The sequence below is a fragment of the Apodemus sylvaticus genome, chromosome 14 (genome assembly GCF_947179515.1).
Source record: "Apodemus sylvaticus chromosome 14, mApoSyl1.1, whole genome shotgun sequence".
Taxonomy (NCBI): domain Eukaryota; kingdom Metazoa; phylum Chordata; class Mammalia; order Rodentia; family Muridae; genus Apodemus; species Apodemus sylvaticus.
This window is the reverse complement of record NC_067485.1, coordinates 91,436,031-91,462,612: the sequence shown is the minus strand read 5'-3', so window position 1 is coordinate 91,462,612 and position 26,582 is coordinate 91,436,031. Positions and strand designations below refer to the sequence as shown.

The 26,582-nt window shown below is 40.7% G+C and overlaps 1 protein-coding gene and 1 pseudogene across 15 annotated transcripts in view; one reads left to right on the top strand and one right to left on the bottom strand.

Annotated features, from left to right (window-relative positions):
- Positions 1-26,582, bottom strand: part of LOC127664908 (ubiquitin-conjugating enzyme E2 pex4-like) — a 239,713-nt gene that overhangs the window by 19,090 nt on the left and 194,041 nt on the right. For 7 of the 15 annotated variants that reach the window (XM_052157169.1, XM_052157170.1, XM_052157171.1 and 4 more), the window contains one exon: positions 18,920-19,387. In XM_052157169.1, coding sequence (XP_052013129.1) covers positions 19,284-19,387 — 104 coding nt within the window. In that variant the 3' untranslated portion in view covers positions 18,920-19,283. Of the gene's footprint in view, positions 1-15,199; positions 15,641-16,669; positions 16,951-18,919; positions 19,388-22,154; positions 22,295-26,582 lie in introns of those variants that run through there. The other 8 variants (XM_052157181.1, XM_052157178.1, XR_007973275.1 and 5 more) reach the window with 7 other exon arrangements.
- LOC127664907 (vomeronasal type-1 receptor 1-like) lies at positions 11,781-12,749 on the top strand (annotated as a pseudogene).

Below are 26,582 nucleotides of genomic sequence, written 5' to 3'. Positions count from 1 at the left end.
ATGGACACCTGTTTTTTTCATTAAAAACAAAAAACCAGAAATACACACTGGGAAAAGGGAAGCATCTATAACAATGCGTGCTGGTCATGCTTGATGGCTACATGTAGAAGAATGACAATAGAACCCCATTTATCACTGTGTACAAAGTGCGGCCCCAGATGGATGCAGGAGTTTGAATCTGAACCTGACAGAAGAGAAAGAAGGAAATAGCCTTGAATGCATCTGCACAGGGAAAGATTTTCTAAAAAAAAAAAAAAAAAAAAAAAAAAAAAAAAAAAAAAAAAAAGATAGTTGGCACAGATACTGAGATATATAGCTGATAAACGGGACCTTGTGAAACTGAAAACAGAAAAAAAAATGCTGTCATTGAGACAAAGCAGCAGTCCACAAACAGAAAAAGATTGTTATGAACTACACATCCAACATAGGGCTTCTATCCTAAATATACAAAGAACTCAAGTATCAATAGAACAATGCAGGTTTTTTAAAATAGGGTATAGATCTAAACAGTTTCATCAAAAAGGAATCTCAAATGGCTTGGAAACACTTAAAGAAATGAAATGTTCAGCATCCTTTGTACATCAGGGAAAAGCAAATCAAACCTACTTTAAGACTTAATCTTACACTTGTCAGAATGACTAGGATCAATAAAGTAGTGTCAGGTTATCGTGACAAGGATATGGAGAAAGAGAAACATTCATCCATTGCTGGAAGGAATACAAACGTGTACAGTCACTATGGATGTAAGTGTGGCAGTTCCTTAGTAAGATAAGACTAGGTCTCCCTCAAGATCCTGCTACAACACCCTTAAACCTCCAGTAGACCCAAACACAACAGGCACAAAAAAATTAATGAAATGATTCCTAATTGTATTCTAGCATAGTCACAGATCAGTGCCTTGTCCAGTCATCATCAGAAAGGCTTCTTCCAGCAGCAGATGGGAAAAATAATTGTTTAAAAAAGTGTCATCATGAAGCTCATAGGTAAGTGAGTGGAATTAAAAGGAAAACAAAATAGAGAAAAACCTCCTGCGTGGAATAACCCACCCAGATAAATATTACATGTTCCAGTATATGTGGATATTACCTGTTGAGTCAATGTTAAACTAGCTACCATCAGTAGAACTACAGAAATTAGGTATAGATTTAGAGACAGTGGGGGTCTAGCTAGATTGTGTTAGGAAAGAGAAGTAGAATAGATAGTTACCATTGAGGGGGACTGGAATGGGAAGATCAAGTGGGGAACTGGAGAGGAGAGATGTCTAATATAAGGGCCATTTGAGGGGTAGTATGGAAACCTGTACAGTAGAATCTTCCTAAAATGTATACATATATAAGTGTGATCTAAATGAAATCATCAAATAATGGGAGAAGCCATTTGAAGTTTCCAGACCTGGGCTTAGGTTATATCGAATTGACTTGTTCAGAGCTGTCTTGTGAGAATACCCAAGCAGCCCAGGTTATTTTCAGGACTATAGCTTGCTGACAGCAGAGACCATTTCTGAAAAGAACTAAGCAATTCAATGAACATGCAGAATCCAAGCTGATATGCCTACACAAAGCCTTTAACCCTGTGTTCTATTGCCTTTGGTACAGGAAGGTACTCTGCATGCTACAAAAAGCAATACATAAACACCAAGTCATCCACAATGGTGCCCTGCTTGCAAGATATGCTGGTGCAATAGAGTCAGAAAGTTTGTAAGAGTAACCAGTCAGTGTCTGATTTGACCTAAGGCCCACTCCACAAGAAGGAACCCACACCCAACTCTGGTTGGGTGGCCAGATACCTGAGACTGGGTAACTAAGTGGCAAAACCAAATGATACTCGTCCAAAAGAAAAAAGTGGCCATCAAACTAATCCTAATGGCATTTTGTCATACTCACAGATCAGCACTTTGCTCAGCCATCACCAAAGAAAATTCCTCCTGCAGGAGATGGAAACAAATACAGAGACCCACAGCCAGACATGAGGAGACTGAGAGAGCTAGAAACACTCAGCCCTACATTGGTTATGTTTACTAAATCCCTCCCCTGAGGGCTCAGGAAACCCCATGGAAGTGGAGGCATAAAGAGTGTAACAGCCAGCAGGGGTTGAAGGACAACAAGAAAACAGGCCCTCTCAGTCACCAGGAGCAAAGATTGTATGAACTCAGACTGAAGCAGCAAGTTCAGGACCCACACAGGTTGGCACAAGGTCCTCTGCACATATATTATGAGTGCAAATGTAGGTTTGTTATGGGATTCCTGAGTCTGTGAATGAGTGTGTCACTGGTTCTTATGCCTTCTTTTGGGCACTTTTCCTTCTCTTTGTTTATCTTGTACAACTCCAGTATAACAGATTTTTATTGTAATCATTACATTTCATGTTTTCATAGCTCTTAGAAGTATTCCTTCTTAGAAGTCTATTTTTTTTCCTAATGGTAGAAAGAGAGTAGATCCAGGTGGAAGAAGAGGTAGGGAGGGAATGGGAGAAGTAGAGGGAAGGAAGACTGTGATCAGAATGTTATGTGAAGAAAAAACAAAATTCTCTCTTCAATAAAAGAAAAGGAAAGAAAGTAGAAGTCATTATTTAGATGAAGGAAAGTGATAGAAAAAGGCAGCATGCTGCAGGAAGGAGGGTGGTGGGAGGAGGGTGGTGGGATGAAGATGAGGAAGGAGGGTGGTGGGAGGAAGATGGACAAAACAAAGTGTTATAACATGTGTATAAAATGTAATTGTGAATCCTCTTATTTGCAAGCTAACTAAAATTTTCCTTTAAAGGGCTGGAAGGAAGGCTCAGAAGTCAAGAGTACTTGTTGCTCTTGCAGAGGACTGGGGTTCAGCTCCCAAAATCCATCTTAGATTCCTCACAAACATCTGTAACAGCAGCTCCACAGGCTGCAATGTTGTCTTCTAACCTCTGTGGCACCCACAGGAGAGTGTTCAAACACCTACACACACACACACACACACACACACATACATGCATGCTTACATACATACATAAACATACATACATACATACACATACACACATACATACACATACATACATATAAACGTACATACATAGACACACATACGTAGACACACATACATACATACACACATACATACATACATACATACATACATACATACATACATACATACATAAAAAACCACAATGTTTAAAACTCTGGGAGACTTCAGTGAGTAGACACATGAGTCTGTCCTTGAGAGTATTCTATAGTGAACTGTGAGTTGGTAGTTGATGGGTGTGGATCCCAGCTGTGTCTACATGATGCCCATGAGTCAGGATGCTCTTGGGACTCACTTCTGTGACTGTGCACCTAGACTTCTTGGAGACCACTTGGAACTCAACTTTGATGATGTGACATAGTCAGTCATGACTCCATGGATATCTGTGTGTGGATGGAGGAAACAACTACTACTGTGACTGCATGGACAGTGGATTCACACGGCCACATTGTGAGGCTTTGATACCTCATTGTTGGTCAAAGCCTTGTCACAATGATAGAAGATGTGAAGACACTATTGACAGCTAAGTTTGTCACTGCTGGCCTAGATAAATAGGTGCCCTGTGTAAGACAGACATAAATGTGCTGATCTGTCCTCCAAGGATCAATAGTACATCATAGGCCTGCCTTCCTACCTTGGAGCCTCAGGCTATGTTTGTATCTGTCAGCCTGGATTCACACTAATTGTCCTCTGAGAGGCTCCACCCAGCAGCTACTGAAAGAGATGAGAAGACTCACAGCTAAATGTGAGACCAAGCTCAGGAAGTCATGGAAGAGTTGTGGGGAGGATTGGGGAACCTTTAGGGGATAGGGACTCCACAGAAGACCATCAGAGTCAACTGTCCAATACCCTTGGGAGTTCCAAGAGACAAAGCATCAGCCAAGGAACATAGGAGTGCTGGACCTAGGCCCCTGCACTTATGTAGCAGATGTGCAGCTTTGTCTTCATGTAGGACCCCCAACAACTGGATTGGGGGCTGTCCCTGACTCAGATGCCTGACTGTGGATCCTGTTCCCCTAACTGGGCTGCTTTGTCTGGCCTCAGTGGGAGAGACTGTGCCAAGTGTCACAGTAACTTGAGGTGCCTGGGTAGGTTGGTACCCAGGAGGGACTTCCCTTTTCTCTGATGTGAGAGGGAGAGGTGAGGGAGACTGGGAGGAAAAGGGGAAGTGGAGGGGTGCAAACAGTTTGTAAAGTGAATCAGTAAGTAAGTAAGTAAGTAAATAAATAAATAAATAAATAGAAAAAATTAAGAGTTTAGGAGAGAGCATATCCTGTTCTAGCAGAGAAACAATATTTGGTTCCTAGCACTCACATGGCAGCTCACAACCATATGTGTCCCCAGTCCCAGGGTATCAGTCACCCTTTAATGACCTCTGCAGACCCTGAATTCATGTAGTACATAGACATATAAGCAGACACAAGTCCATTCACATAAAATTTTAAAACTGAAACATTTTTAAGAGGAACTAGAAAAAGTTAGGGGAGGGCTGCGTGTGTGGGTGAGCGCCCGGGCCAGGCCTCCCCACTTCCAACAGGGCGCTTGCTTCAGCTCTGGGACTGCCTAGGCTTGTGGCCTGGCATCCAGCGGGATGGAGGAGGCCTTGCTTGCCCGGGGAGGCCGAACTCAAATGGTCCTGCTCAGCGCATTGGCCAAGGCCCAGGAGTCAGCTGGAGGTGTGCACCGAGGAGCAGCAGGGCCCGCGGAAGAGGCTGCTGTGGCTGCCTCTGCCCTACAATGGCCTGACGTCACTGCCGCGGGCTCTGGGTGGCGGCTTCCTGCACCTCCAGCTCCTGGACAGAAGGGGGCGGCAATGATCTCAGGCGCTGGGACCCGAGCTGCCACTGCTGAGCGGCCTGCGCACAACCAGCTTGGCTGCCCAGGCTCGCTGCCTGGCCGCCGCTCTGTCTGCTGCAGCCTCCAGTGCTCAACCTTAGAGGCGGCTGCTACCAGGAGGTGCCCGCCTAGCTGCTGGAGCTGCAGACCCTCAGCCTGGGCGGCAACCGGCTGCAGAACATCCCAGCCCGCAGAGATCCAGAACTTGTGGAGTTTAGAATGTTTATGCCTTGGAGGAAACTTCATGAAAGAAATCCCACCAGAATTAGCAAAGCTGCCTTCTGTCATTTGATTTTAAGAGCTCTGACACCTGGGCTTCGAGGGGGGCTCCCACTTCTCTGATGAGAAGGGGAGGGGAAAGGGGGTAGAGGCTGTATGAGGGCGGGGCCCTGGGAGGAAGGAGTGGTTGATACTGGGATGTAAGAGAATAAATTTTAGAAAAAGTACTCTGATCTTCTGTAATCATTATGTTTACAAAATGACATTCTAGAGTATTCCACTTTCCCTTTGGACTCTATTAGCCCGAATATGAAAGTATTATTTTACTTTTTTTCCTACCCAGGGTTCCTTGTTTGATAATCATTTGGATGAAATTTTCATAATAGCAGGAAGTTTTCAGACTGTATTGCTTTATTAAATGTTTCTATTTTCCTATGCATTCATTATTTTTTAGAATTTTAATTTTGTGTGCTTGTGCAAACACCAGTGCATGTGTTCATGAGTGAGTGTATGTGTGTGTGTGTGTGTGTGAAGTGTGTTGAGTTCACATTCATAGCTATCCCTAAATGCAAGTGGTCTTCAGGCCACAGGCTAGACATACCTCAATGGCCATAGTCACTCCTCATAGAGAATAGAATAAAAAGAGCACTACTGTGCATGTCTGAACTATACTGAGAAACTCAGAAGTCTTGCTTATTGCAGGTTTTCACAACATCTCCTGATTGAAAAATGGTCCACACCAGCTGATAATGTCAGAACTCCTGGGGCATCAGGCAACAACCTCATAGCAAGAGATCTGGAGCGCACAAGGAATGTCCACACACAATCTCAATTTCATATAACTAGAGCTGTCATAAACTACATTAGGGAATAAGCTAAGAACTTGAATTTGCAAATTGCTCTAAATCTATGAAGAACTGATTTGGAATTTTGATGGTGATTGATTGCATTGAATCTATAGATTGCTTTTGGCAAGATGGCCAGGTTTGATATATTAATCCTGCCAATCCATGAGCGTGGGAGTTCTTTCCATCTTCTGAGATCTTCTTTGATTTCTTTCTTTAGAGACTTGAAATTCTTGTAATACAGATCTTTCACTTGCTTTGTTAGAGTCACACCAAGGTATTTTAAATTATTTGTGACTATTGTGAAGGGAGTTTTTTCCCTAATTTCTTTCTCTGTCTGTTTATCCTTTGAGTGCAAGAAAGCCACTGATTTGTTTGACTTAATTTTATATCCAGCCACTTTGCTGATGTTGTTTATCAACTTTAGGGGTTCTTTGGTGGAATTTTTAGGGTCACTTAAGTATACTATCATATCATCTGCAAATAGTGATACTTTGACTTATTCCTTTTCAAATTGCATCCTTTTGACCTCCTTTTGTTGTCTAATTTCTCTGGCTAGGAAATCAAGTATATTACATAGGTATGGAAAGAGTGTGCCGCCTTGTCTGGTCCCTTATTTTAGTGGGATTGCTTCAAGTTTCTCTCCATTTAGCTTGCTGTTGGCTACTGATTTGCTGTATATTGTTCTACCTATGTTTAGGAATGGGCCTTAAATTCCTGATATTTCTAAGACTTATAATGAAGAGGTATTGGATTTTGCCAAATGCTTTCTCAGCATCTAATGAAATGATCATGTTTGTTTGGTTTTTTTTTTAGTTTGTTTATATAGTGGATTATGTTGATGGATTTCCATATCTTAAACCATCCCTGAATCCCTGGGATGAAGCCTATTTGATCATGATAGATGATTGTTTTGATGAGTTCCTGGTTTCATTTTGCAGGAATTTATTGAGCATTTTTGCATCTATAATCATAAGAAAGTTTGTCTGAAGTTCTCTTTCTTTTTTGGGGTCTTGTGCAGTTTAGGTGTCAGAGTAATTGTGCCTACATAGCCACTACCCATACATTGGGTAGTGTTCTTTCCATTTCTAATTAGTAGAATAATTTACAAAGAATTGTTATGAGTTTTTCTTTGAAGGTCCGATACAATTCTGCATTAAACCCATCTGGTCCTGTGCTTTTTTGTTTGGGAGACAATTAATAATTGCTTCTATTTCTTTAGGGGTTATGAGACTGTTTAGATCATTTATCTGCTCCTGATTTAACTTTGGTATTTGGTATCTGACTAGAAAATTGTCCAGTTCATCCAGATATTCCAGTTTTGTTGAGTATAGGCTTTTTTAGTTGGATAGGATGAGGTTTTAAATTTCCTCAGTTTCTGTTGTTTTGTCTCCCTTTTCATTTCTGATTTTCTTGATTTGGATACTGTCTCAGTTGCCTCTGGTTAGGTTGGCTAAGGGTGTATCTATCTTGTTGATTTTCAGAGGTGCTTAGGCAAGTATACTCAGTATATACCCTGGGGATTGTAGGAGACAAACTGACATCTACCATCTTAGATTCTCTGGTGACTTTATCCTTTAATTTTATTACCATTAAACTCAACAACTCTCTTCACCTAACCAGAAGATATTTAGACTGTCTCCATCACATAGTTTTCAAGTCTTACTAATTTATTTATTTTTTTTATTGTGTGTTTAGATGTATGTGCAATGTGTGTGACCTTCCCCTGATCTTGAGAGGGCTAACCAAACCTTATTTGTCTACCATAATCGGTCTTCTGTTGACCTGGGTGGAGTCTTCCAACATAGATGGAAGTCTCAGGCCTTCTCCCCACTTCAGCTTCCTGCAAGAAAACAAACTGTTCATTGAGCTTGCTTTGCAATTCAATCCAGCAAAGAAAGATCTTTGGGTTTTTCCCCTTATATATTGAGAGCTGAACATTTAACTTTGAGACTTGATCAGAATGAATTTTGTCTTGGCTCATTATTTTCTCTTGCCTGTCCCTCTTTCATCCCCAGCTCTCCCTCCTGGTAGACCCAGTTCTCTGTGGCTGCTCAACAGCTACTTATGCATATTAGATACTGGTGTCATTGTGTTATGGATGGGCCTGGTGCTGTTCTTGTGAACCAATCACCTAATGAATGAAGGTGCCCATCACTGGGCGAGTAGGCTGGACTTCTTGGTTGGACAGAGAAAGAGAGGAAACAGGAGAGAGTTACTTCCTCTAGGAACCAGGTCAGTAGAGAGGTCAGATGTAGCTGTTAGAGTTTCTTAGTATCATGGTGGATTTGCAAGGATCTTCCACCGGAGGGATCAGATTTTACTAAGGCTTACAAGATTGCATTTATTTGCTGCACTGTAAGACTGAGTTACCATTGTTTCTCAACTAAGTTTGTGCTACATTTTCCTCCATGTTGCACCTCATCTGGGTTCAAGAGAGAAAGGTATGGTGGCCAAGTGTGTGTTTGCCTGAGGTGCTCCACAAAGGTCGTGAGGGATTTGAAGCACGGGGTTGGAGTGGTAGCAACCCACCAATAGGAACCTAGCGAGCTAGGTGGAGATGTTTCAGAAGCTCCTGGACAGTGACTCTCCATGAATCTCTATTGCATGGTCCCTGGGGCAGAGGGTTTGAGGCACAAGCATGGGAACGTGCCAATCACACTTTTTAAATATTTCACTCAACATCATTGCATCCGTGTTGAGATAAGGAGACAAATTGAATAAGTAATTTCCCCTCTGATACCATGTAAATGAAAGAAATAACTCAAGTATGTAGCTTTTAAATAATACTATAATTTTCATTTTTAGTTACTTAAAAAATAGGCTATTCCATTGATTCTAAAGTATAACTAGGTAATCCCTAGTCTCAAAGAGAGTCTATCCTTTGGCATCACTAACCCAATCCACAGACACTTTGCAGTAGTGAGAAGGCTGTTGAATATCCTCTAACCTGTATAGATAATGTATATATTTGAGAGCTGTGGGAATGAACACTACAACAAAAGATCTATAACATCAAAGTGCCTGGCTAGATACCCTACATGTCTCACAGGAAATTGCCCATGTCTCTCTCTCTCTCTCTCTCTCTCTCTCTCTCTCACACACACACACACACACACACACACACAGAGAGAGAGAGAGAGAGAGAGAGAGAGAGAGATAAATATAGATATAAATGATATATAGATGATATCGATATAAATGACAAATAGAAATAGATCAACTATGTTTTTAAAATTGTAAACTAGTAGGTTTTAATGGAGCCTTAATATTATTATTAACTTTTCCTTTTCTCTGATACATGCTATATTTCCAAGATAGATTAATTGTCTACAGTCCATTGTCTACTTATATCCTTTAAACAACTGTGTTCTAACAAAAGTCCCCTAACCATCTGTATTTTACTTCACTCCTGACCTTTATAAAGTATTCCAAGTGAAACACACATAACTCAAGATTCAAAACTAATGTCTAAAAATTGGGGAAAATGCAGAACATTTCTTTTAATTTGTGGAGTATCATATGCATAATCATCAAATTACCTAAAACATTCATAATTACATTTTGCTTAAGAGATGTATAATCCCCATTGTATAGCGATCCATTCATTAACTGATGGACAATTAACCTGGTTCTATTTCATGGCTACTGTGAATACAGTGGGATGAACAGGGATGGTTCTCTCTATTAGTCAATGATTGCTCAGCCCATATCCTTTACTGTATGTACAAAGTTGATTATTTACATTTAGAATTCTATAGAAAATATCACAACCTATTATACTTCTAATAAGCCTTCATGGTATATTAGAAAATGAGTCATGATCTACCTCAAAGCAAATGGACATTGGAATAACCCAAGGACATATGAGTTAACACAGGCTTCTGTTGCTTGATTTGTCAAACTAAAATATCCTTGTCCAAGAATAGGAAAATGCAAGACTCCAGATAACATGCTTATGGGTTTTCTGATGTCAGCACAAGTTTGCAACAGTGAATGTATACAGTGTAATGCAGTCCCTGGAAATACACCTAACAAATCTCTTGATCTCCCTGGTAGTACACTTCTCCACACCTGATGACAGCACCAATTCTGAACTTAGATTTCCCCAAAGAAAGTAAGGAAACTTGTTTTAACCTCTGTTCTACACACTATGACCTAGAAAACTCTTGGGCCTCATCATTGATTACTAGAAGGAAAGCATATTGATTTGTACTGGGGATACATGTGTTTTCCATTTAGAGGTATTCTAGAAGCTGTATAAAGCCATGCCTAGTAACAACACAGATGACAATGTATTGGACTCTCTAAGCGACGTCTGTCCCTTTGTGGGCTCTGATATCTCACCTCATTCAGCCATCTGCACAACACTTCCTGGAAGATATGAGACTTCACCATTCCTTTGGATCTGTCTTAGGGAACAGATACACTGAAAAGATCTTCAACAGGAAATGAAATCAGAGCTTTTTCTCCAGTACCTGATTAGGAGCAGGCCTTCATCCCTGTGAGTAAACCCCATCCTTGTGGTAGGTAAGATTCCTGCAGCTTTATGTTTCTGTTTAAAGTTCTATTCTCCTCCCTACAGTCCAGTGTATTCTGAAATCAACATTAATCATTAGAAGGAATTTGTTTTTGTCTCCACAGTTTACATAATTTTGTCAATGATTTCTCTAGGCAAAAGAAATGTCTATGTCATGGTGCAGCACTCGTCTGAAAATGCCTTTTAATGTGACTTTCATATGTGATATGACAGATTTTTAGTTGTTGGATAAAAGCTTATTGTTTTTATAAAAATCAACATAAACCATGTAAGTTGGAGACTAAACAGGAGCATTCAAAATCTGAGTTTTAAAAAAATCTCTGTATGCAAAGACTTTAACAGATGTGACAGTAATGTTTTTGGATTGTGATTGATGAAAACTGGTCATTTATCCAATATAATTCCAGCATCAGATTCATTAGAAATACAGTTAAAATGTGGACATTTGTGAATCAATGATATGCCTGGGTCTCTCAGTTTTCTTCACAATAGATATTACAGGTATATATCAATATTGTCCTTTATAAACAGAAAGCTATTGACTTTTTCAGAAATATTTTCTTTCTAAACAATGATAAGTACTGTAAAAGTATATCAACACAGATTGGATTATTTTAAGGGAACATTCTTTATAACATTCTATATAAAGATCTTAATTCAAGTTCTTATATAAAGTAAGATATTAATTTTTCATTATCATTTGTTAAAATTATTTGATATATTTTTAGTTTATATGCACTGGTGTTTTGATGGTATGTATGAATGTGAAGGTGCCAGGTCCCTGGAACTGGAGCTACATACAGTTACAAGGGTCATGTAGATGCTGGCAATGGAGTGTGGGTCCTCTAGAAGAGGAGCCAGTGCTCTTCACCACTGACCCATGCCCCCATCTCTTAATTATATTTTGGAATATTTAATTATCTTATGAATATGATTGTTCTGCCTGCTTGTTCAATCAAAACTGCATAAATACAGTTCCTCAAATATGAGCAGACTAGGACCATCTCTTCAACAACAAATTACTATTTTTAGCACATTGTTTTGAAAGATAATGTTGAATTCCAATGGAGCAAAAATGCACTCATGTCTACAGATATACATGTATACACATGCAGAACCCATAATGTGTAGAAATATGTGTTTATGGTGTTGAACATGAGAGATAGAGTTCCATCACATGCACAATTCCATCATGAGGGAAAGGAAGCAAAATAAGTGTAAATTAAATATTCTTGGTTTTTTTCAGAGAAAACTCTTGTAGTGACAAAGCAGGGCCACATTCTTGAGATAAAAGACTCCAAAAACAATTGAAAATCTCAAATAATTGGGAAGATTCTTGAAGACAACAGTGTCCTACCTGATCCAATGAAGCTATCTCCATGTTATCTCAAAATAAAACCCTGAATACTACAGAAGAAGTGGCTCTTCAGATACTTTTGCTTTGCCAGGCTGAGGTTGGGACTGTGGGCAACATTCTTGTGTTTCTTCATAATTTATCTCCAATTTTGACTGACACTCATCTGAGGCCCATTCAAGTCATTCTATCAAACTTAGCTGTGGGCAATACCTTCAGTCTCCTCTTCTTGACATTTCCAAACCATATTACAGTTTTGGCTCCAAGGAAGCCTCCAACTGACCTCACAGGTAAACTTTCATACTTCTTTCACATGGTGTCTCAAAGCACAAACATGTGTTCTACCTGTGCCCTGACCACCTACCAGTTTGTCACTCATGTTCCTGGTAATTGGACAAGGGTCATGCTCAGAGAAATACCCCCAAGTTCATGAGATATTTTTGTTACAGTTGCTGGTTTTTCAGTGTCTTAAATAATGCGTACATTCCAATGAATGCTAGCGGTCCACAGAAAAGACACAATGGCACTGATTCTAAAGGTAAGTGGATCTGATCCCTCTCTGTTGTCAGTGTTGGCATTAGCTTATTGCGGTTTGCCCAGGACATTTTATTTATCAGCATCATGATCTGGACCAGTTTTCTCTATGATGATTCACCTGAAGAGACACCACCAGAGAATGCACTATATACACAACCACAATCAGAAGCTCAGAGTCTATGCTGAGACCAGAGCAGCCCACACTACAGTCATGCTGGTGGTCACATTTGTGACCTTTTATCTTCTAGACTGTATTTGTACTTTCTTTCACATTTCTTTTGTGAACACTCATTTATGGGGGAGGTATGTCAAAGAAGTTCTGACTGTAAGCTTGCCCACCGTTTCTCCCTTGCTGTTGATCTTTAGGGATCCTAAGGGTCCTTGTTGAAGACCCTTCATGGTGGGGCTGCAAAGCCATATGACTGGGGTAAGAAGTCTGGAGCAAGAGAATGAGGTCAAGATATGTCCAACCCATGAGAACCTAAGCCTGAGACTGGAAGGAGTAGGACTGTTCCCTCCTCTCCAGAGTTGGACCCTTGTATGTAGCCTATACAACTTCCATGTCTGCCACGCAATATAGTCATGGATCCTGGTGGCCAGGTTTTGCCTTAAACTTCCTATCTCCTTATTAAGACAAGCCCAGCTATCAGTGCGAGTTCTTCTTCATGTGACTGATGAATTTCAAGCACCTCAGCCTCTGGAAATGATGTACACTCAACACAAAACACTCCCCACACACCAGGGTTTAACAGCCATTCTTCACCCCTAATAAAGAGAGCTAATTCAATATAAATTGTCTCCAGAGAAGGTTTTTTATCCTGAAGTCACATTGGCTGAGATCCTGTTAAACCATCTACCAGGCTAAGCTTCGGTGCTTCAGGTAAAGCAGGTGGGCTGTGGTACCATTATATCCCAAGGGCAGAGCAGACTTGGGGCAGAAACTGGCACACTATGAGGATCCAACAGGATCTCTGGTTCAAGCAGGACTGGATGAGTTCATGCCAACCTTTGACATCATCCCAAAGACCCCAAGCCACCATAATCTGAGGTCCCTCAGGCTGATTTTTCTATTTTGTTTTGATTTATGCAATCAAGTCTGGTTCAGAGGCATGGAAAGGACAATGAAATCATCCGGCCATGTTACTCCCCAAACCTCTACCTGAACCCCAACAGTCCATGTGGGCATTGGCAAAAACCTTCTAACTTTTTCTCCACAAAAGGGGGTAAAACAGGTACATGGCAGCCAAAAAATACTGCTAGGGTAGTTACCTGAACTCTTAAACCTGCAGTAAGGTGATATTTTGGGACACTATGGAATCCCCTGATAGCTGCAAAGCCTCTGAAATATTCTTCTCTTGATCAAGTATTTCTTTTCCTTTTCTATCATGGGAAATATCTCATCATAAAAAATCATGCAGATTATGAAATTAAACTCCTGTGTAATAAAACTAACTTCAAATAAAACTCCCCTCTTTGGGGGATGGAATTAATGAAACAGCACCATTTATGGTCATGGGAAATTCTTACAACTGACTTACAGATCCAGGTCTTTTACCTGACTTGGCACAGTGACAGCTAAGAAGGGAAAACTCCATCCTTCCACTTTTTGCTTTGCATAGCTATTAGGGATGTTTTTGTACAATGTGTGATGATGTGTCTCTGTCCTTCTATGCCTGTCTAAGAAAATGTTAATATAAATTTGTTAAAATAAAAAGCCCATGACCTCTATCGAAGTGCAGATTTGTAAGGTGGACTTCTGAACAGAGGGAGGAAGTCTGGTATAGGGAGATTTTCTTCTAAGACACTCAGGAAGTCTTACTGCAAAATAGAGGAGAGGAAACTAGCCGTGTGTCAGATTAGTATAAATGTGATAACTGAATTATGAGCTAGTTGGAACAAGCCTCACTTAAGGAAGGATTCTCTTCCCCTACTTGAATACAGGCTTTCCTGAGGTCATGGACAAAGTGCTAATGCAGAGCAGCCACAAGGGGACAGTACACCATCACTTTCTAACTGGCTGCAAGGCCAGCAGAATTCCTGACTTCCTTATTGGCAAAGTTTGGGGCCCCCATGCCCTCAAAACTTCCTTCTTATTTCCTGCTAAGGGACTATCAGGGAACAGGGACCACTCAACTACACAGTGCCTCCAAAAGGGCCAGCAGGGAGTGCTGGCTGCACAGCTCTTCAGCGCCTCCCACAGGGCAGGCAGGAAGTTCTTACTTCACAGCTCCTCAGTGCTGTGCACCAGGGACAAATTCAATCCTCAGGCCGACTCCAGATATGAGCCACAGGAAGTAATTACTGCACATATGGATGCCCAGTTTTCTTCTCTATCACAGAGGGGACTTCTGATTCACGGGAAATGTGTGGTTGTTATGAGCTGCCAAGTCACTTTTCTCAGAGTTGAGTACTAAGATTTGGGGCTGGGTGGGATGGTGTATGTTTTTAAAGAGTGTCAGTCATTCTACACTGTCCTCAAACTCCCTGTGGGGAGGATGATGCTGAGTGTCTGGTCCTCTTGCTTCTACCCTTCAATCCTAGGTTTCTTGCCATAGACACCACATTGATTTGATGTTGGCCTAGAACACAGGGACTCCTGCATGCTACTGATACTAAGCTATATCACTAATCCTGTTGTTGCTGTTGTCGTCGTCATCGTTCTTGTTGTTTTTAGGATTCACACTGCCACCCAAACTAGACTCTTTTTCTCTATATGTACAGGCTGGTCTTGACCATAAGACTAGTCTCTTACACAGGAGACAGGCCTACTGAGCCTTCAGACATGAGATGATATGCATACACCTTCACCATAGCTCTGACATCTAGTCTTAATTAAAATCCGCAAACTCCCTAGAAATGACTAAATGTGAGTCAGGTGAGATTGCCCAAGGAGAGAGGGCACTAAATGTTGAAACAGCAGAATGAAGCCCCATCTTGCCACTTCCCTCTGCTGCATGTTTGGGCTCAGGCTTGTAGTCACTTGTGCCTTCTCTTCTGTCCATCATGAAGCATAGAGAAGTTACATGAGGTTAACTCCACAGCTGCTAGTCAGAACACACCTGCTTACCTGGGCAAGAACAAGAAATGTGCACACACTCAAAGGAATGGAAGCAATCTTCAGATGTGTCCAACTGAGTGCAGGCTCCAGGTAGAGACTTGCAGCTGAGATGAGACTGGACTCCAGCTGCACAGCAGGTTGCTGCTCATCAGAAGGGTCTCTAGATTCACCCTGGTCACAATAGCCATCATTCTCACACAGTGTGGAACTTGGTGGGGTGTCTGACTTCCCGTTGATAAGGCGAATGGTGGCCTGGAAGGAAGAAGCGTAGCAAGGCAGGAGGTGAGGAACTCCAGGGTAGAAATGGTGGAGAGAGAGGGCACAGCTGCCCCTGGAGTCACCCCACAGCTGTGGTTTTCATAAACTTTGCTCTGAGTTAGGTCTGAGGACTCAAGTCATGTGAACTATCATGGCTTTGGCAGGGGAATAAGTGTGGGTGGGGTTTGTAAAAGGTTGGCAGTAGGCTGTTTTGTAGAGGACACCCACAGAGACACTGCAGGCCTCATTCTCAACTTGGGAACCCATTTTAGGGAAGGTTGGACAGGCTGGCTAGGGAGGCTTCTCTAAGGAAAGATTATAAAGAATACCATGCTCACTGTGAGAAACAGAGCAAAGGACAGACACTTCCCGTCGATCCACTCTGATGTTTACTCAGGCTGGAGGAGAGGACACAGGGCTACTGTTCTGCAGACAACTCTGGGGCACTTTTGCACCTCAGCCCACTCCACTGAGCATGACCCTGTGAAAAGCCAGACCTGCCTGCCTGGGATTTTACCTGGACAGGTCTGGGCTGCTGTGCACATGTCTTCCTGCGCAGAATGGGCCTGTGACCACACTGGCTCCTGGATATCTGGCCTGGCCTCCCTAAGGCGCTATCTGATTCCCAGCCAGACTGACCCCCACCCATGACTCACAAGTCATGGAGCTGGGGCTGGTCCTCTTCCAGACTTAAAAGCAGAATGAAACAGGAGGGAGTGTCTTAATGACTTGAAAACACACAGGTCATACTGGGCTGCTGCCTGGCCACAGCACCCATCTGGCTTGCCAGTGACTCTCTGTTTCCTTTGGCTATGCCCTCACCCTCCCCTCTCCCTGCTCTCAGCATCTCTGCTCTCCACTTCAGGCTCAGAAACCATGAGGTGGTCTTTCAGGGGTTTCTATTGAATTGTTCTGAAGTGACAGAATATTAAGTTCCTAAATGTGCCACAAGGGGGCGCACTCTTCATTTCTCACAAAGGACAAGACAGAGTAAGGAATAAATGAATGAGGACTTGCACCCACCTGATCCTGGGAAGGACTCCAGGATCCAGCTTCTTTCCTTGGAGCAGGGTTCTTGTGGGAGAACGGCAGCAGCAGCAGAGATTTTGGAGGCTGTTCATGATTGTCTTCCTCCTGCCCTTGCAGTGGTATTGCCAGGTTTGAGGGGAAGCTCAGCTTGCACCCTGAGGCTGGTCATCAGAAATGGGCTTTTCCTGAATGACCACAGCTTTCCAATGGACAGCTTCTTCCTGATTGATGGCCACTTCCTGGGTGAGGTTATTTTCCTCCATAAGGGTCTCTTTCTGAAAGGTATCCCCAGAGGAGGAGCCTGTGAGTGTTACATTCTTGGGAGACTGCAGGGATCCAGAGAGCTGCTCTTGGGGATTGCAGGAGGACATATTCCTGTCAGGCTTGTATGTGATGACTCTCATGGTCGTGACAGTTCTGGGGCTTGGGGTACCTGGGAAAATCTGCATGGAAGTGGTAAACATACCACACTCTTCCTGATCATGGGGTGCCTCATGATTTGGTGAATGGTGGGCCTCCTGCTCTCATGGAAAGCCTTGAGTCAGATACTCAGTCCAAACATAAGAAGCCAATTACAATAATAATAATAACAACAATAATAAAATCTGGTTTGGTGGCACACACTTGTGCCAGGGAGACAAAGACTCCATGTCCTCCCTAGCCAGCCATCTGAGCCTACCTATCCAATTCAAAGCCAATCAAAAATCCTGTTTTACAAAAAACAGTGGATGGCACCTGAAGAATGACATCCAAGGTTGTCCTCTGGTCTCCACACGCAAGCTTACATGTGCAGGGCCACAGGACCAAACTATCCTGTAAAAGGATTTTCATCCGCTGCAGTAAGAGAGCTCAATGGGTAAAGGTTCTTGCAGCCAAGTCTGATATAACCTGTCCAATACCTGGGACCTCTATTGATGAGGTTTGGTCTGTTGTATGTATTGTCCCAGACACAAGAAAGTGCACAGGTAGATCCAAGTGAGGCTATGTGACCTTGCCTCCAAATTATTTCTGATTGGTGAATAGAGATGACAACAGTCAACAGCTGGGCAGAAGAAACCCATGCAGGCAGGGTTTAGCATTCCAGGACTTCCAGCATCAGAGAAGAAGCACAAGGGGGAAGACACCATGGGTTAGGTGAGTCGTAAAATAAAGACCATGTGGGTTGGCTACCTGTAAATAAGAGCTGTCCAAATGAAACATGGCACCTTCTATCGTGGGATTAGTAGTGGGAAATAGACAACAGCGAGAGGTGCACAATCTGCCCAGCTCTTGTGCTGATTAAGGCCAATTGTACATAGAAAGGTTGTGTGCAATGTTTGTCTGAGAACTAAGTGGTCAAAGGCAGGGTAAAAACCGGAGTTGGGATTAAATAATTTCTACACCATCCACATATACAACTCCTGCCCACCCCCACATACACAAATAATAAATGTAATTTTAAAGGGGGTTAAAGCACTTGTTAGTAAACATGAGGATCCACGTTCAATCACCAGAACCCATGTGGTAGGACAATAAACTGCCCAGTCACTATCCTCTGGCCTCTATAAATGCACACAAACACACACATATGAACACAGAATAAATTAATGTAATTATTAATTAATTAACTAATTAAAGGTTTTTCACATCATCTCTTGTTGGCCCAGACTCACTTCTGTCTTTGGTTTACATAGCTCGCTTCCCCACATCTACCTCTCCTTATCTCATGCCTATCATGCTTACATGTGTTTCTCCTCCCTAATCTCCACGTTTAAATCTATATTAAACTCTTTATAAACTATTGTTCTGGGGACTAGACAGATGGTCCCCAGGTTAAAAGAACTTATTGTGCAATCATGAGGCCTGGAGTCCAAATTCCAGCATCCTCTAAACACCCATGAGTATAGCTTCCAGGAAACAGATATTGTCTTAGGCAGAAATAATGAAAAACTGCCAGTGATTTGGAGGAAAAAACACCTACAAATGTATGGCAAAAATGCAAAAACTCTGTTCTTTTAAAATATAGCCCACAAAAGAGTTAGGACCTGGGTTATGAATGAAAAGGAAGTAAGTGAAAATCCCGGTTCCTTTCCTACCATGTAACCCAACCAAGTACCATTATTATCTCTACAAATCTGTTTCTTGCTGAGTGTGCCAATTTATATGCTGCTTCTCAATATCAAAAGGGAAACCACTTAGCAAAGACTCCTGGAACATAGTCCATACAGAGTAATTTATTAATTATTAAATTTTGGGACAAATGTTAAAAAGACAAGCAGTGTTTCATGTTTATTTTTAACTGTCAGACACAAGGCTTAATATCCTGACTTAAAGTTGAGACTGAGATATAAAAGGAATTATAAAAAGCCATTTTGCCAAGGACAAATGCTAAGTAAAAATAACTAGTACTATGGAAATATAATTGACATAGGCACAATCATAAGTTTATTAGAATAATTTGATGCATCACCTCAAAGTTTTTATTATTACAAAGATATGGTTTCATTTTCATAAACAATAAAGGGAAAACAACACATTAAAAAAAGAGAGCAAAGGTAGGAATGAAGAATATTACTAGGTTGCTTTACTTTCCAACTTAAGAACCAAAATTCAACACAGGAAAAACTCCTCATACAAAAATGGTAGAAAATATCACACTAAAGATAATAAAACACCTCTCGTTCCTGAACACTTCAAAAAACAGACTTCCCTGAGATCTTCGAGTTTTCCTGTCTGGAAAAAAGAAGCCCCAGTAAGTTATTTCATCACCACAATCCTATTTCCAACATCAAAGCAAAACCTAGGAAAGCTACTCTGGTGGCTTTCTCATTCTCAGAAATTTATTTTTATTTTATTCTAGACATACAGAGAAACTACTTTAAAAGTTAAATAAATTCTGATTAGGTGCACAGAAGGCTGTAGCAGCACAGCACAGCTCCTAGGTGCAGGTGGGGCCCTGGGGGGCTGTGTCCCAAACAATCTTATACTCAGGTGGTCTCTGCGTACATGTCTGTACATGTCTGCTCAGTCCAGAGCCTAACTTCTAAACTGACTCTTAGTACATTTAATTTTGATGCTATGTCTAATATTGACCCATAGAATGAAATACCATGAAAAGTAAAAGGCATTGGAAGACAATTTCTAGACAGGGTTGGCTGCAAACTTAATAAAAGAGTATCTAGTTGTTTTATGAATAGCAAATATTTTCACAAGTGCCAAAGGGGTTAAAGTGCTTAAGATACAAAAACATACATCATAATGTTAAAACAAGAATATATTATCAAGTTATTATAGCCACTTTTTTTAAGGAGAGGAAAATCTCCTTTCATCAATTTTCAATAGCAAGTGGAACTCAAACATTTCCTCTAATATTTGGCTTCTGATCATCTGCTCAGATTTAGAAATGAAGGAGATTTAAGTATAAAAGGTTGTTAAATATTATAAAACCCAGTGGCTGAAAAGAGGCAAAGAACAGACAGTGATGGAAAGCAAGACAAAAGAAGATCGCCGGCTCCTTGCTACTTTCAAAGAACAAGTGCCTACCAAGGCCAAAATCTCGATGCAGACTTTTTAAACAATCAGCCAACTTAGACTCACCCACCAGACTGCGCAACAAAGGAACTTAGACACTATTAAATATATACATCTGAGGGTTTTTCTCATTTTGACAGATGTTCAGGAAGTATTTACTTAGTGTTCAACATGCCACTAGTACTGTGTACTTCCTTCAGCTACACATTTCTTGCTTTCTAGAACTCAAGTTTTTATCTTTTTATAATACCATGTAGAGGGGCTAGAGAGATGGCTCAGTGGTTAAGAGCACCAACTGCTCTTTCAGAGGTCCTGAGTTCAAATCCCAGCAACCACGCGGTGGCTCACTACCATCTGCAATGTTATCAAATGTCCCTTTTTGGTGTGTCTGAAGACAGCTACAGTGTACTCGTATACATAAAATAAATAAATCTTTTTTAAAAAATAATACCATATAAAAAATCCAGAAAGATAAAGCAATGTTGTACAAAGGTGTGCTTAAGAAACTAACTACAAACAATGAAGCAAGGCCTAAACAAGTTCAGGAAGTTACCCCATGACATACTGACAAAAATCACTAACTCTCAAAATTTTCTGAAAACAGATAACAGCTAATAAAAGCCTTAGAAAACTTGAAAAACTGATAGATAGATAGATAGATAGATAGATAGATAGATAGATAGATAGATAGATAAAGTATAAATGTGTGCCTACAATTATGTTTCCCAATACAATGTGTAAGCAGATGATTACAATCAAGAAAGACTAATTCCAGAAAAGAAATCCAGATGCCCAGACTCTGTTTTGCCTCATCTGGGTCTTTTATAAAATAATCCCAGTGTTTTATATCTGACAAAACAGGGAACCAAAGTAACTTGGATAAAACCAAACTCTAGATCCTTTCTACTGTGCTATATATCGGTCTTCTGGTAAATGCTTCTCTAAAAGAATGATTTTTTTTTTAAAGATTTGTGGTTTTAACAATTTATTCCACAAGGAAACCAATGAGAAAGAATTTCCAATTTCTTTCAAATTGTAATGCAAGGAATAAAAACTACATAAAGGTCTTATGAATGTAAAGAGACTAGTTTTCTAAGACAGCTATGAAAATATTTCTTCTAAAAAACAAGTTCACTCAAATGAGGCATTTAGATTCTGGTTCCAAAAGAGGTTGTGTCCTTTCTTAAACCAGGGTTTCCCTACTCTGTAGCCTTCCCTTGAAAATACTGTTCTCCTGGTGCTATCTCCCAAAGGCTGGGATTAGGTACCACCGTGTCTACCTTTAAATTCTTAAAAATACTGAAGAACACAAACTTCAGTGTCTTCACTGTGACATAAGCCAAATGGCTAATAACTTCTCTAGTTAATATGAAAACAATTCACACCATGCTTTTCAATCCCAATCTAAATTTATACACAGTAGATTGGGTTTCAGGAAAACACCATCATCCAATTCCAGAAAACATAACTATGCACTGGTCATCTGCTCAGATTTAGATTTTGTTGTGATTCAAGTTGTCACTTGTAGAAGTTTGGACCTAGGTCTTCTTCCCAGCCCCATGCTCCCAGAAATAAAACTCAGACTCAAAATATGTATACTTACAAATATCTTGGCCTTATAGCTAGTCTTCTCTGACTAGGCCACAGTGCATTATAACCCACTTACTCAAATCTACTTTCTGACATATGACTACTTACCTGGGCTCAGGTACCATGTGTCAGTCTCGTCACATTTTCCCAGGCAAATATCTCATCCCTGGCTCTATCCCAGAATTCTTTCTGCCTTCTGAATGTCTCATCTTGTATTCTACACTTTCCTATAGGCCATAGTTTTCTTTTAGTACAATACACAAGATATTTTCTCTACAGTCACTAGCATCCTTAAAACCTTCAACTTCAAACTGTTAATTATTCTAATTCTACTTGTACTTCTAAGGTACCAACACCAGCAGCAACATCCTGAGCTTACCATGGCTTTTAAACACTCATGTGTACCTGCTAACTTTCAGGATTTTATTTTGGTAATACTGCCACTCCAGCTGGATGTTAGCACCAGGATGAAAAGGTGACCTTCCTGTGCCATGGTTGCTGACAGAGCCACTGTTTTTCCTGTGAGAAAAAGAAATTGAATTGTTTCTCTAAGTACAAAAGGATGTTAAGGTCATGTAATGGATTTTTTTCATGGAATTTTAATTATATAACATTTGTTATTTAATCACTTATGCATTCAATCTTAAAAAGCATCACCATATAATATCACCTAATTTTTTTAAGACAGGGTCTTCTGAAATTCTCTATGTAGACCACGCTGGCCAGGAATTCACTGATGTTCACCTGATAGGATTAAAAGCATACACCAAGAGTGGCTCCAGCAATGTTTCTGATAAACCGACTCAATCTAAAACAGCACACCCCTTTGGAGCAGATCTCTGTAGATCCACAAAGATGTACTGTCTTATAGTGTTGCTATGCAGACAAATAGATGACAAGTTTTATTGATGATGCTATAACAATTCCTAAAATTTTATCTGTGATTATTAAGTTCTTTAATAATGGAACTTCTATTAGGTCCTTTTCTGATAGTCAAAACTGCAATGAAAAGTCTGCCAGTCTCCCAAGTGTCACAGTTAAGTGTTGGGGTTCTGTCTAAGCTCCACCCCACACCTACCTGGAAATAGCCAGGTATGCCCTGCCCCAGAGATCTGGCCCAGTATAAGAGGGGCTACTTGCTCCTCCTCTTTCTCTTTTTGCTCTCAGCTCTTCCACATTCTCACCTCTCTGCCCCTGGGGCTCTTCCTTCCTCCCTCCACGTGGTCATGGCCGGCCTCCACTAAACTCTCTCTATTCTCTCTCTCTCTGTTCTCTCTCTCTCTGTTCTCTCTCCCTCTCCCTCTCCCTCTCCCTCTCCCTCTCCCTCTCTCTCTCTCTCTCTCTCTCTCTCTCTGCCTCTCTCTCTACCACTAACTTCCATCCCCTACTCTGAATAAACTCTATTCTATACCATGCCTGTGTGTGTGTGGGGGGGGGGTGGTCCCTCAGGCGCAGAGGTGCCCAGGCAAGGGCCCGCCTGGACACCTTCCTCCATGCCGCCTACCCACACTCACCTAACCCCCTATACTCTCCCCTTTTAAGCCCTTTTATTAAGTACTCTTAGATGGCAGCCAGACATTCTCCTACACAGAGCCAAGAGGTTGTAATACAACCAAAGGTCATAAAAAGGGAACTAGGATTTATTATAGGTGTTAGGACAGAAGATAAAATATTGACTGGGTTTATCTATACGAAATTTCACTTATAACTTAGTCATGGTTTTAAACTTCCTATTAACCTGTAGTGAAGACAAATGATAGATGTCTAGCTAGATGATTACTTCTAATGGATATGCATGTAAACATTCTCTTTTGTAAACTCCTTATTTCAATCGGTGATTTGATATTTTGTGTGAACTTATGATGAACTTTGTAACGTGTGATTATGTATTCTGAAAGATGTTTTAAGGGCTGAAGACAAAGAGAAGAGAGAAAAGAAGAATTTAGGTTTGAGGAACAGAGCTGAGAGAAGAACTGAACTGAGGAGAAGTTTTTAGTCATAAGAGAACAAGATTAGAAGGAGAATAGAAGAATGGAGAGTAGAATAACTTAGAAACTATAGGTAACATAAAATAACTAAGAGAACAATGTTCAGGATGCAGAGGGAAAGAAGAAAAAAAGATGTTGCAGAGAACAGAAGGAGCAGGCAGGCTTTGCCTTGCCATAGGAGAGGACAGGTCCCATGGTAAGGACAAAATAGGCTTAGACTTATTTTTTTTTTTTTTTACAAACATGGATTTAATTCATAGCATTAAAAGGGTGAAACTTTTTCCTTCTCAATGCAATAAATATTTTTCATCCAGAATGAGTGAGTTCTTTCTGCACCAGTGCTGGTCTTTTGCTCCATATGCATATGTAAGTATGGATGTGTGTGTAAGTATGTGATTGTGAGAATGTATGCATGTGTGTGTGTGTGTTATGGTTTTAAACTTTCTATGAACCTGTAGAGAAGACAAATGATAGATGTCTAGCTAGATAATTACTTCTAATGGATATGCATGTAAACATTCTCTGTTGTAAACTTGTGTTAGTGTGAAATTGTGAGAATGCATGCAAGCTGGGATCAGATGTGCATGTAGGTATGAATTTGTGTGAAAATGTGGAAATGAAATCTCTGTTATGTTTGAAGCTGTGTATAAATTTCTGTGAGATTATGCATATTCACTTATGCAAAAGTTTTTCTTTCTGCAAGTGTTATTCTCTTCTCCTGGTTCAATAGAAGTTTATTGCTTCTAACTTCCTCCTTAGACTGACAAGCAAGAGGCATCTGAACAATGGGGAAAAGACTCTAGCAACTAATTCTGTCCTTAATCTCCTGCTGTTTTAGGGTGAAGTGCTAAGTGCCTGAGACTCTCTAGCTTCAGAGGAAAGCAGAAGGCAGGTCAGCTACATTAGCATAGTAACTTAGACTTAGATAAGTAACCCTTTTATTATGCAGCAACTCTAAATTTTCCATAAGACAAAGTCTTACCCCCTCTGATGCACTTCCACCTTCTGCTGCCTCAAGAAGAACCAAGAAGAAAGAAACACCTCTGCTGGGGCTGGCTCCTGACAGAAGACTTATCCACTGTGGTGCTTTGAATAAGAATGGCCCTCATAGGCTCATGGGTTTAAATGCTTGTCCCATAGGGAGTGGCACTATTAGGAGGTGTGGTGTTATTATGGCTTCTCCTTTATATAATAGGCTAAACTTATCTTTCTTTCCCTCTCCAATTATTTTTAAATTTTTAGTTTAATTATTTTTATGATTTCCTTCTATTCCCAGGACCCCGGGAAAGACAGAACAAATCATGGTACTCCAAGGCTCAGAATGACTTACAGATAGAAATCCCAAGGGTTTGCTGTTGCGTTCAAAGCCCTTCAAGTCCTCTGGAAGGGGTTGTTCTGCTTTCTGTCCATGTTTTCCACCCACATGGGGCTGCCTCCTCTGTCTGCCCACAAGGAGCCTACAGGCACTGACATTCTTCACTTGCTCATTCCTTTTTTCTTCTCCAGCAGGACTCTGTTTCTCCTCTAGGCCCCAAGATGTCCTGTGAAGTCCCCCATCCTCTCCTGCATTCAGTAATTGCCCATCCACTGCACTCTCCTTTCTAACTCCCCCATACAACACTCCGTTTTTGTTCAGTCCTGCTGTGGGTTGGTTAACAGTCTGATGTTAATTTTGCTTCCTCAGGAGGGATTGCTGCCCCAGGCTGGCAGTCCAACAAGTGCTGAGGTATGAATCTTATCCCCATTTATTAACTGGTCAATAAAGGATAGAGTCTGGGACTGAGCAGTGGAGGGGAAGGTAGGACTGGAGGTTCAATACTGGGGGCAGGTAGAGAAGGAAAAGAGGACTAGAGGGGAAGGAGAGAGGACACAGGAGGAGAATGCACAATGAGAGAACCATGTAGCCAGGAGATACCACAAGTAGGAAGGGGTCCTTATAGCTGGGGAATAAGTTAGTATCGTCTTGTTCCAGCCCAGTCTAGCCATACAGCTTATAATTATAATAGCTAGATTGTGTGTTCTTTTTATAAGGGATTATTGGGCTTGGAAATTCCAGCCACACTTTCCTTTTCAAATTCCAGATGTTCTTTCTTCTACTTTCCTCAAAAGAATTGTTATTTCTTCCTAATTCCACATTGTTTCTCTGTAATTTATAGATGTTTAAAATATTTTTACTAGATCTGGAAAGTCACCAAGTGTTCTGGTTGAAAGAAATAGGCTCCTGTTCAGGTCACAGAGCTTCATAGGAATGAGAAGCTGAACTTACCAAAATAGGCTGCCTTAATAAATCAGCCTGCTCTTATTTTTTTCCTAAACAGAAAGATTTACACATGTACTATTGAACTAGCCTATTAGTGTAGAATCTTATAAATATAAGAAAATCCAGTGTTTTCCAATTAAAACATATCCATCTATTCAAATAGAAATCATTTTATCAGTTTAACATAAGCACTTAATACCATAAATAGATCATATATATCCATTTATAGAAAAAAACACATATATTATAATATGGTATATTTTATACACAAACACACACACATATATATATATTTCATTTAAATCCATTGAGAATGGACTTAAGCTAGTAATGGATCATAGCAGTAGAAATTTTGTCTATACCCATTACTTGACATGCAGTACCTCATTTATAATATATGAATAACATCACATTACTTACTAGAGGAACAATGGATAGTGGTGAAGAGATTATGATGACAACAAATCCAGGTTGTGTAATGCAGAAAATTAACCTGTATGCCACACCTGCCCAGGGACCAGGTAACTTCCTGGAATGCTGGAAGTTATAATTCTTAGAA